General features: G+C 46.0%; 1 protein-coding gene across 2 annotated transcripts in view; it reads left to right on the top strand.

The window, feature by feature from the left end:
* CTDNEP1 (CTD nuclear envelope phosphatase 1) overlaps positions 1-11300 on the top strand; it is a 32158-nt gene extending 20858 nt beyond the window's left edge. For both annotated transcript variants that reach the window (XM_075206111.1, XM_075206110.1), the window contains exons 4-8: positions 43-114; positions 762-878; positions 9069-9180; positions 9365-9449; positions 10949-11300. In XM_075206111.1, the coding sequence (XP_075062212.1) occupies positions 43-114; positions 762-878; positions 9069-9180; positions 9365-9449; positions 10949-11009 (447 nt within the window). In that variant the 3' untranslated portion in view covers positions 11010-11300. The remainder of the gene's footprint in view (positions 1-42; positions 115-761; positions 879-9068; positions 9181-9364; positions 9450-10948) is intronic.
* The last annotated feature ends 892 nt before the right edge of the window (positions 11301-12192 follow it).

Genomic DNA, 12192 nt, shown 5'->3' with positions numbered 1-12192 from the left:
CTCCTCTCGCCTGTTATTAACCTGGATGTTTCTCCTCTGCAGGTCCTTATAGATAAACATCCAGTGCGATTCTTTGTACATAAGAGACCACATGTTGACTTCTTCCTGGAAGTGGTGAGTAATTACACCATTAGTGGGGCATGGTGGTCCTGTATCTGCCATGTACACATTTCACGTCTTAATCTAGTGATGTTTAAGGCAGAGCTGGGTCATCCATTAGACAACTCTGTAATTACCTTAACTTGTGGGAGGTGGGTCCAAACCAGTATCTTTCCTAGGACCCCATGGGATCTTGATAAGGTCTGGGGTAAGGTAAAGTCCTATGGTAGGTTACTGTCTGCTAGTGGTAAGGTCTTCATGGAGGCCCTAACAGATTCTGTAATTTAGGAGACATGAGGTGGATTGATGATTAGATGGTTTATATTTCTGTCCCAGCTTTTGTTTTAAACTTGGTTTTATATAATTAATTATAATTATTTAAGGCAATTGTATTGAATAATGCAAAAAAATGAAACATACTTTAAGTTTGCAGTACAGAGCATTGTGACAATCTGTCAAGTCTAAACATGGAGCTCTCCTGATACCAGAACTTTCCCTATTCAGCTGGGTTATTGTCTCTGATATCAGCTGTAATATTACCACAATACTCTACTGCCGATTTATACCATGTTTATGCTTTGTTGTTTAATAAAGGAACATGCTTTCTCCCAGCGCTCTGTGGATGTATTGTGTGTGTGTGTACATAATGTGTCTTCCTCCAGGTCAGTCAGTGGTACGAGCTTGTGGTGTTCACAGCCAGTATGGAGATCTACGGTTCTGCTGTGGCCGATAAACTAGATAATAATAGGGGTGTCCTGCGGAGACGATTTTACCGACAGGTGAGTTTCTATTCTGTTTACATGTCCTGACTTGTCACGTACCCTCCTCACTTACTGTCTTACCTGACGCCTTTACATGCTTACACACTGTGGAAGAGGGTAACCTAGCTACACTCGTTAATGTTCAATCTGTTGGAGTACACCCGTGGTTTATACAATGTGGTAATGGTGGAGTTTACAGACACTTCTACATGCTACATCTAAGGGTATCCAGGGTAACTTCATGACTAAACAATGACTGGACCAGTATGGCTTTCCTGTGATAGTAGCCACAATAATCCCTTTGCAGTCAGGCTCAGGTTTGCAAAACTGCATCTGAATAAAACCAGAGACAAGACTGAAGTGGAGGAGTTTTTACATACATGTCATTGGGCATTAAAGCCACGCACTGCACATCCCCATAAGAAGAATAATACAATGTATTTATGTTGTTCAGTGTTCATGAAAACTTATAATTTGATCTTTTTATTTGAAATGAGCTCGCTCAGTATTGTTACTATGAGAGCATCCGTCATACTACTGCCAGTCTGCTCTGAGATCACTTTGCTGATCTGTGCTTTGCTTCAGAGTAACTAGTAATGTTTTTTATAAAGGGACAAGGCAGCTTCTGATAGGATCTTTACTTACAGGGGATGGCATAATGTGATTTAATCAAATCTCTCAGTCCATCCCTCGTCTCTTTTCTACCATCACTTCCAACTGTGACTTTGGCCAACATCTTCCTCAGCCAGTCACTACTCTGGCTCTCTTTTCCATACAGAGTTCAGTTTAAACTCCTTAATCACATCAATAATGCCGTCCCAATACATCCTCTCCCAACGTCTCCTTCCCACCCTCTTCATTCTGCCAACAACAACCGCCTCTCTTCACTCCCACCTCCAAGACTTCTCTTATGCTCCTCCCCTTCTCTGGGAACAGACCAGCAGGACAATCTTGGCTTACAAGAGTTCCAAACAGTGGGTGCTCCTGCCCATAGGCTGGTGGATCCCATTCCTGTTTCATTAGGCCAGGATCCAACTGGGCCTTTGGCTGTGGTCTCAGAGGAACCGTCCTGAGTCCCCGAGGTCTAGCAGCTTCAGTACAGGGTTGGATTTGGTTTTCTTCTCTTTAGAGAGAAAGTTAGCGAAGTGGATTCTATGTTCCTTACGTAAGAGCTGGTGGGTGTTAACGCCCCAGCCGGGAAGTGAGTCAGATTCTGACTCTTTGCAGGAGCAGGGTGAAGTGATTGTTGAGTCAAATGTGGAGGACTCCTGTCTTGAGGAAGAATTTCCCTCTGACCGTCAGGGGGTGGAGGCTTCGATATGGGATGTGCACCAGGTGCTAGACGTTCTGGAGACGGCAGTCCTTGAGAGGTAGTTATTCCAGTTCTGGGAACTCGGAGGTTTGAGAATTTATTATCTGTTTCTCATTCCAAAGCCCGACTGTTCGTTCAGTCCATTCCTGAACTTCAAATCTTTGTACACACAGCTGCGGGTGACCAGGTTCAAAATGGAGTCCTTAAGGTCAATAATACACAGTATGGAACAGAGGGGAGTTCATGGTGTCTTTGCACATCAGCGAAGCCTTTCTGCATATTTCCATTTGGGAGGGCAATCAGTCCCTTCTCCAGTTTGCTTTTCCGGGCTCTTCCTTTTGGTCTGGCCACGGCTCCAAATGTCTTCACCAACATCATTATGGTCATGGCTGTTCTGATGCGGTCCAAGGGAGTTGTGATAATCCGTTACCTGGGCGATCTTAAAATGGCGAGTTCACTTTGGTACTTCTTTAGGGTACTAGTATTTTGTACTGAATGTGCAGATGTTCCTGCTTCTGTGCTTCCAGTGCAGCCTCTGTATGTTTCCGTGGCAACCTGGGATGTCAGCTGGTGTTCACTGCTTTGCAGCATTCCCCTTATGAACCTTTGGACACGATGAACTGACTTACTTGGATGACTGTCTTCCTTGTGCCCAGTTATTTAGCTAGAAGAGTTTCAGAGTTTGCAGCCCTGTCCTGCAAGTCTCCTATTGGTTTTTCATGAGATTAGGATGCTTCTTTGGACAAAGCCCTCCTTTCCTCCTAAAGTGGTGTCCCGGTCCCATATGAATCGGCATATTGTCATCGCTGCCCTAACTGGGTGTGTCTTCGGAAGACGGGGCTTCTCATCATTCTCTAGATGTGGTCCAAGCGTTGTGTACCCATGTTCGCCACTCGGTCTGTTGGGGGAAGAAGGATGAAGGGATGTTCTTCCTGCACAGTTTAACTGGGTTACTCTCGCCGTCAGTAACTGATGTTACGGACCACTCCTACTGGTGTCACCTTCCTCAAGATGCTCGCCAACTGCACAATAGTTATAGGGGAACCTTGCTGCCACCACTGGGCACCTATGTGGCGCCTAGAACCGTTTACTTCTGAGGTAGATGGTATAGCTGCTACAGCGCCTCCTTGCTGTGGGTTGGCTGGTATCTCCTTACCACTTACTATGGATCAGGACTGCTGGGTAGTGGGCAAAGCGTTGACAGAGAATCTGGTTCAACACAGGGCAGCCGGGGAACGGGATATTGTAAGCTTTTATCTGTTGGTCACAGGATACAGCAGACAATAGGTGTCAGGCAGAATCCTTCAAGCAGTGATGTTTGCTCAAAAGATCTACGTCTCTCCTCCACTCTCATCACATACTCCCATTCTCGGTTACAGGATTTTTTCCGGGCTGCACCCACTTTGTGGAATTCCCTCCCACACACAGTAAGACTTTCCTCTAGTCTTCAAACCTTCAAGCGTTCACTGAAAACCCACCTCTTCAGACAAGGTTATGATATTCCTCAACCATCATCTTAATTTCCCTAGATTACCCTATTACCATCCTCTACACAGCTAACGCAAAACAACAACCTTCTGACCACCATTGGTACACACACACAGCCCACTCAGTACTTTTACCTTTGCAGTCTAGCTGGTCCATTGTGCAATATGATGTAGCACATGCCCTTGTGTTTCTAACTCCCATTGTCCCATAGATTGTAAGCTTTCGAGCAGGGTTCTCTTACCTCTGTCTGTATGTATTACCCAGTATTGTCTTATCTATGTTTGTTCCCAATTGTAAAGCGCTACGGAATTTGTTGGCGCTATATAAATAAATGTTGATGATGATGATTCAATGACTAGCATTAGGATAAAATATGTTCTCTAAACTTGGATTTAAATGTAAATTTTTGTTAAGTTTAAATTGCATCAGTCTGTGATTTTCTAAATTACTTGCTGTTAGGTTTCCTATCTCTAATACACAGGATGAAAGTCTAACAACCTCATCCGGTGCATTCAGGATAAGAGGTCTTGGTCACTCACATGTGAAAAGGCCTAATTAGCATGGGATTTTTTTTCTTTCATTTAAAAGCACATTTCCTCTAACATATGCCAACTGCATCAGAAATCAATACATTTCTAATACAAAAATCAGTACATTTGCAATGATATAAATCAGCGCACTGACACTAATTTAAATAAACGTATACAATAAATTATTTATAAGTGGTCGAGCCACAGATGGGCCCAAGAGAGGCTGGCCAGCATATAAGGTGACTATTGCTTAGTGTATTAATGCTGTAATTCATCAGGCTTATGGTGGAGCTGGGCAGCCTGTGGTTAATCTTCGGGCTCACTGCATGAAGTCGGAGAGTGCTTCCATGCGGCACAGCTTGGCACCTAAACTGAGCAGCCGTGTGGAGCTGCCACCTGGTCAGCCGCCTGCTAACCCATCCTCATTAACTCCTTCGAGCCTTTCCCAGGGGGAAACGGCATGGTCCACTGCTTTGGTTAGCGGTATAGATTAATTAAACCAGTTTTTAGATTACCCAGGACCATCGTGGTCTAGAAACAAGAGACAGTGAGCCATCTTCTCTTCTCTTAGTCTCTGAGGCGTCATCAGAGGAGGACGGGGAACTTCTGGATGAGTGAGATTTCCAGGCACAGGTCTTAGACCCGGATGACGCTAACAGAAACCAGGGTATTGAGGATCTAGTTCTGGCAGTACGGCGGGCTTTAGATCTTGTAGACATTGACGAGCCTAGACCAGTTAACCAGGGGTTATTCAAAATGGTTAAAAACCCATGATTTATTTTCCCCCTCCTTCGGGATTCAGGGAGATTACTGAATCGACCTGGTCACAGCTCGATCGCTAAATGGTGGATCCACATAGGTTTATGTCCTTGTACCCATTACAGCCAGGTTACCTAGCACGTTGGGAACAGGTTCCTAGAGTGGATACACCGGTGGCACGATTGGTGCGCCAGACTACACTTCCAGGTCCGGGCTCCGCCAAGCTTCAGGATGTCACTGATCATACGGTGGAAGGATTTTTATAATCCATTTATGGTATAGCGGGAGCCTCCTTAAGACCCATGCTGTCTCCTGCATGGGTTGCTAGGGCGATGGAAACGTGGGCTGACCGTCTGGCAGAGTGATTGCAGGATTTGGACCTTCTTCCCCTGGCTTTACACCTGAAGGAAGCTTCAGGGTATCTATGAGACAGCGCAAGACGCAGCATCCTTGTCATCTTCTATGTCAGCTGCTGCGCTAGCGGCTAGAAGAACTCTCTGGCTTTGGTCCTGGGAAGCTGATGCAGAATCCAAGAGGGGTCTTCCTTATTCGGGCTCGGTGCTTTTTGGACCAGAGTTTGATAACTTCATCTGCCAGGCGATGGGGAAAGAGTACTTTCCTTCCCGTTGTGCTGAAGCCTCATACTCCATGGTTTAGTTCCTTTCGCGCTTTTAGAGGTCAGACAAGCAGAGGTAGGTCTTCTGGGTTTAGAGTTGTCTCCCATAGATGAAGGTCCTCATCTTGCAGCAGATGCCAGGCCAGACTCCCGGGGAAACCGGCAGTCTGACTTACACCCTCCTCTCCTCGCGGGAGTGGGGGAGCGTCTGCGACTGTTCACAGAACACTGGATAAAATCCTCTCCAGATCCCTGGATTCAGGGAATCATGGCAAGGGGATATATCGTAGGTCTTAAGTCAAACCCCTCATTGGTTTTTTGCAACTTCCTTGCCCCTCGACCAGAAAGGAACGCAAGCGATGTTGCACTGTGTAGATTCTCTTTTAGCTGGAGTAATCTGCCCGGTCTCAGAGAATCGAAGACTTCAGGGATTCTATTCAAAGAATTTTCTGGTCTCCAAGCCGGACGTTTCTTTCCATCCCATTTTGAACTTGGTCTCTAAATCTTCACCTGAGAATAGACAGGTTTCGAATGGAGTCTCTTCGTTCAGTGATAAATGGATTGGAGGGGGAAGCATTCCTGGCGTCCATAGAAATTCGGGACGCATATGTTTCAGTACCCACCTGGGAAGGGCACCAACCATTGCTCCGCTTCACGGTAGGAGCGGCTCATTACCAATTAAGGGCTCTTCCTTTTGGCCTGGCCACAGCGCCCAGAGTATTTACAAAAATCATGGCAATAATGGCTGCCCATCTCCGGTCTACGAGGGTGAGCATAGTGCCCTATCTGGAAGACTTGCTGATCAAAGCCCCCTCATATCAGCTTCTTCGTCAGCATTTACACCTCATAGAGACCCTGCAGCTTCACGGTTGGATGATAAATGTCCAGAAGTCTCAGTTAATATCCAGAGGATGATTTTCTTAGGTCTCATAATGGACACCAGAAGGCAGAAGATTTTCCTTCCACAGGACAAGATTTACTCAGTACAAGACCTAGTGACCAGGGTCCTAGACAGTCGCAAACCTTCCATGCTTCTTTGCATGAGGTCACTGGGCAAGATAGACTCAACCTTCAAGACAATCCCCTATGGAAGGTTTCACTCGAGATGCTTCCAGGGGGATCTCCTAAAGAAGTGGTCAGGTTCATCTCTCCACTTGGAGCACCAGAGAATTCTGTGGTCCCCAGAGGCTCTGGTGGTGGAAGAGTCAGGAACACCTAAGCATGGGCAGATCCTTTGCCCCGAGCTCCTGGATCATAACAACAGATGCCAGTCTAAAGGGCTGGGGTGCAGTGGCGCTACATTTGCACCTTCAGGGTCTTTGGTAGGAACAAGAAAGTTCCCTTCCAATAAATATCCTGGAGTTGAAGGCCATGTTCATGGCTCTCAAAAGGGCTACAGTCGGAAAATGCCTCGGCGGTGGCATATGTCAACAAACGGGGACAACGAGTCCATAGGCAATGGGCATATCAGCCCTGATATTTGCTTGGGCATAACAGTTCTTCCCATCTCTGTCAGTTGTATTCATTCCAGGCATTCTAAATTGGGAAGTCGACTTCCCAAGTCGTCACACAGCAATGCCAGGGGAATGGTCCCTCCATCCAGAGGTATTTCAGATATTATTCTGGAAGTGGGGCGATCTGCATCTGATGGCGTCCAGATACAATCGGCAGGTTCCCAGGTTCTGTGCAAGAGGCCCGGTGGCGGTGGACATAATGACAATGCACTGGAATTTTCAGCTGGGGGTATCTTTTCTCTCCCATTTTAATGCTTCCCCGAGTACTCTGGCGGGTCAAGCAGGGAGGACTCCTAGTCATACTGGTAGCTCCCTATTGGCCGGGCAGGATATGGTATTCAGACATCCTTTTCATGGTAGTGGGACAAGGACTTTGTCTTCCTTTTTGCAACGACCTCCTTCTGCAAGGTCCTCTTCAGGATCAGGACCTGTCTCGGCTGGCTTTGACGGCATTGCTGTTGAAGCCAGCCTCTGGCGGTCAAAAGGGTTTTCCTCCAGGGTAGTGAGTAACCTGTCACTGGCTAGAAAGCCAGTGTCAGCCCGCATTTACCATACAATTTGGCGCATTTACATTAAATGGTGTGAAGACCCTGCACACAATACATCCCTGGCTGCTAGGGTTTCTTCAAAATGTTTTTGATGTAGGGCTCCGCCTGGGATCCTTAAAGGTCCAGGTCTCGGCTCTTTCCATCTTCTTCCAAAAGCGTCTGTGGAACCTTCCGGAAGCCCATACTTTTTTGCAGGGGGTCCTGCACATTCAACCTCTTTGTTCCTCCCACGGCACCTGGGATCTGAATGTGGTACTATCTATGCTTCAGGAACCTCCTTGTGAACTCTTACAGTCAGCGGACCTTAGATTTCTGACATGGAAGGTGGTGTTCCTGCTGGCCATAGCGTCGGCTAGTCTCAGAGCTTGGGGCTCTCCCCTGCAGGGAGCCTTTCTTCCATGATGACAGGGCGGTGCTTCGGACTGTCCCTGCTTTTCAACCCAAAGTAGTTTCCGGATTTCACATTAATCAGGAAATAGTGGTGCCAGTGTTCAAAGATGCCTCCGCAGGTTCCACCATAGAATATTTAGATGTAGTCAGGGCATTGCGTATTTATGTCCAAAGAACTTCGGATATCCGGTGTACGGACTCTTTCTGTCCTAATTGATTCCCAAAGAAGAGGCTGGCCAGCTTCCAAGCAGACCATTGCTAGATGGCTTACCTTTTCAATAAAACAGGCGTATCTTAAGGCTGACCGGACTGTGCCTACCCACGTTACAGCACACTCCACCAGGTCTGCGTGGAATGGGGCCTCGGCTGATCAGCTTTGCCGAGTAGCCACATGGTCCTCGGTCCACACATTCACCAAATTTTATCAGTTCAGTGGGTTCACGTTCTCAGATGCTAGCTTCGGCCGTAGCGTGCTACGAGCTGGCCATCCAGGACGGTCCCTCCCTTAGGGAGGCTGCTTTGGTACTTCCCCATGGTAGCAGTATCCCCAGATAGGATGAAGGAGAAAAAAGGATTTTATACATCCCTTTCTCTGATTCCATCTGTGGGACACTTCGTTCCCTCCCTTCTGTTCTTCTGCTGTTTTCTTCTTGGTTGTTGGACTCCCTTTCCTTGTGGGCTTTAGAATTACACTGACTAGCTGCAAGGGGGTTGCAGAGGGGAGAAGTCTGTCAGCAGCCACAGTTTAACTAGTTAAGTGCCAACTCCACACTCCCCGGCTACAACCCCATGGTAGCAGTGTCCCCCAGATGGAAGCAGAGAAAGGGATTTATTGTATGTGTTAGAGAGGTTATAGCTCCCCAGTACTGGTTACACTATTGCTTGCGGTGTATTCTGTCCGTGTTAGTGTACTGTTTTGTGTGGGGCTTATCTACTGGCTTACTGTATACTCTGTATGATGATAAAGCCGCACCAGCCATTGTAGTGATTCTCATACATAAGTGTCCCTTTTTACTAGGATATAATTAGGAATATGCCCCTTTCTCCGCAGCACTGTACCCTGGAGTTGGGCAGTTACATTAAGGACCTATCGGTAGTGCACAGCGATCTGTCCAGTGTGGTGATACTGGACAACTCACCAGGGGCCTACCGGAGTCATCCAGGTAACTGAGAAATATCCCCCCACACACCCCACCAAACCATCCTTCTGTCTTCTTACCTGCTAATCCCTCTCACCCACTTCTGGGTATCTCACCCCATACTGCTGTAGGTCATCTCTGACCCTAATGTAGAGCTGCAGTGTGATGCTTGACTTTCAATGAAGACATCAAGAGTTTTCTCTTGTAGATAATGCGATACCTATCAAGTCGTGGTTCAGTGATCCCAGCGACACCGCCCTTCTCAACCTGCTTCCAATGCTGGACGCCCTGAGGTATGTGATCTTCCTACAGTCCGTATATCGGTCCTATCTATACACTGATACACAGACCCTACAGTATATATGTGGTATGAGCAGTCTCCATCCTATACACTGATACACAGACCCTATAGTATATATGTGATATGAGCAGTCTCCATCCTATACACTGATACAGACCCTATAGTATATGTGATATGAGCAGTCTCCATCCTATACACTGATACACAGACCCTATAGTATATATGTGATATGAGCAGTCTCCATCCTATACACTGATACACAGACCCTATAGTATATATGTGATATGAGCAGTCTCCATCCTATACACTGATACACAGACCCTATAGTATATATGTGATATGAGCAGTCTCCATCCTATACACTGATACACAGACCCTATAGTATATATGTGATATGAGCAGTCTCCATCCTATACACTGATACACAGACCCTATAGTATATATGTGATATGAGCAGTCTCCATCCTATACACTGATACAGACCCTATAGTATATGTGATATGAGCAGTCTCCATCATATACACTGATACACAGACCCTATAGTATATGTGATATGAGCAGTCTCCATCCTATACACTGATACACAGACCCTATAGTATATATGTGATATGAGCAGTCTCCATCCTATACACTGATACAGACCCTATAGTATATATGTGATATGAGCAGTCTCCATCCTATACACTGATACAGACCCTATAGTATATATGTGAAATGAGCAGTCTCCATCCTATACACTGATACACAGACCCTATAGTATATATGTGATATGAGCAGTCTCCATCCTATACACTGATACAGACCCTATAGTATATATGTGATATGAGCAGTCTCCATCCTATACACTGATACAGACCCTATAGTATATATGTGAAATGAGCAGTCTCCATCCTATACACTGATACACAGACCCTATAGTATATATGTGATATGAGCAGTCTCCATCCTATACACTGATACACAGACCCTATAGTATATATGTGATATGAGCAGTCTCCATCCTATACACTGATACACAGACCCTATAGTATATATGTGATATGAGCAGTCTCCATCTGATACACAGACCCTATAGTATATATGTGATATGAGCAGTCTCCATCCTATACACTGATACACAGACCCTATAGTATATATGTGATATGAGCAGTCTCCATCCTATACACTGATACACAGACCCTATAGTATATATGTGATATGAGCAGTCTCCATCCTATACACTGATACACAGACCCTATAGTATATGTGATATGAGCAGTCTCCATCCTATACACTGATACACAGACCCTATAGTATATATGTGATATGAGCAGTCTCCATCCTATACACTGATACACAGACCCTATAACATCCTGTAGTATATATGTGATATGAGTGCAGGGGACGCAGCTTTCATCCAGCTGTTATTCTGACCTCTAACAGCTGGTTATATATCTGGTCATGTGGGATAAAAGGTTAATTGTATTTATTACATTATCTCTCTGTCTCCAGGTTTACAGCTGATGTCCGATCTGTCCTAAGTCGCAACCTTCACCAGCATCGGCTGTGGTGACATTGAGCCCCCGCGACCCCTGTTCTGAATCCTCAACCCCTTCATCACCTCCCTTCCTCTGCCTTATTCCGTCTCCCCAGCGACAGACAGAGACTGTATCCCCTTAATGAGGGAGGACGATGCAGAACTCCCCCCTACTCTACCTCTAGGACACTTATCATGGGGGGAGAGTGATGAAACGAACTTAATTCCCCCATCACCCCTTTTTTTCAGGGGCTGGTGCATATGTGGGGAGAAACGGGGGTCTGTTTTTAATTGTAGACTTTCTTGTATAAAGAGAATTATTTCAAAGTTTGTGTAAATGGATTTCTGTGTACGCTGGTTTCTATACACATCCCTGGAATGAGCAGGACCAGAAGAGGCTAAGACTCCAGAATACATCGCCCGTTTCCGAGGAGTCTTGTGGGAGGTGACCAGCACTTAGTGGTATGGTGCTTTGACATTGTCATAGTATATATGGTGCTTCGGGGATACATTAATGTGTTACTTGTAGCACCACCAATAATGACTTTTTTGCTTGACACAACGAGAAGCGCTTAGGTAAGTAACAAGTGAGCATGGTGTGTGTGCCCGTAGAACAAGCGGTAGTCTGCTGTATACAGATCATAGACATCTACAGACAGCGTCATGGCTGTAAATTTAGAAGCACTTCTCTGCGTTGGATGGTGATGGTGGAAAGTACTGTCGCATCAGCTCTCATTGGACTTGGATAGATCATTCTAGTCATAGAATACAGGAGCTCTGCTGTGTATAATTAGATGGAAGGAAGTGGTCCTAGTCCTTGACCATAGTACTGGAATATAGACCTTCTCTGTATTGGGTGATGATGAAAGTGGCTCTGGCTATCGACTGTAGTAGAAGCATTTAGGTGCATCTCTTTAGTGGGCTGACAGCATCAAATACAACTTTTTCTGTGTTAATTGGTCTTGAGAGAAAGCGGCATTGCCCATCGGTGTAGTATTGGGATACAGGTGCTCACCTCTTTAGTAGGTGGTAACGGACTCTATCGTCTTTTGTATTAGTATTCAGTCCTGGAAGGGGGGGGGGGGGGAGGAGACTATAAGCTCGGTCTTGGAAATATTGAGTTTAAGGAAGCGTTGGGACATCCAAGATGAGATGGCCGAGAGACAGGAGGAGACACGAGACAGAAGGGAGGGGGAGAGGTCAGGGGATGAAAGATAAA

The sequence above is a fragment of the Mixophyes fleayi genome, chromosome 4, assembly GCF_038048845.1.
Source record: "Mixophyes fleayi isolate aMixFle1 chromosome 4, aMixFle1.hap1, whole genome shotgun sequence".
Lineage (NCBI taxonomy): Eukaryota > Metazoa > Chordata > Amphibia > Anura > Limnodynastidae > Mixophyes > Mixophyes fleayi.
The sequence above is the reverse complement of the archived record's forward strand: the minus strand, read 5'-3'. Positions and strand labels throughout refer to the sequence as shown.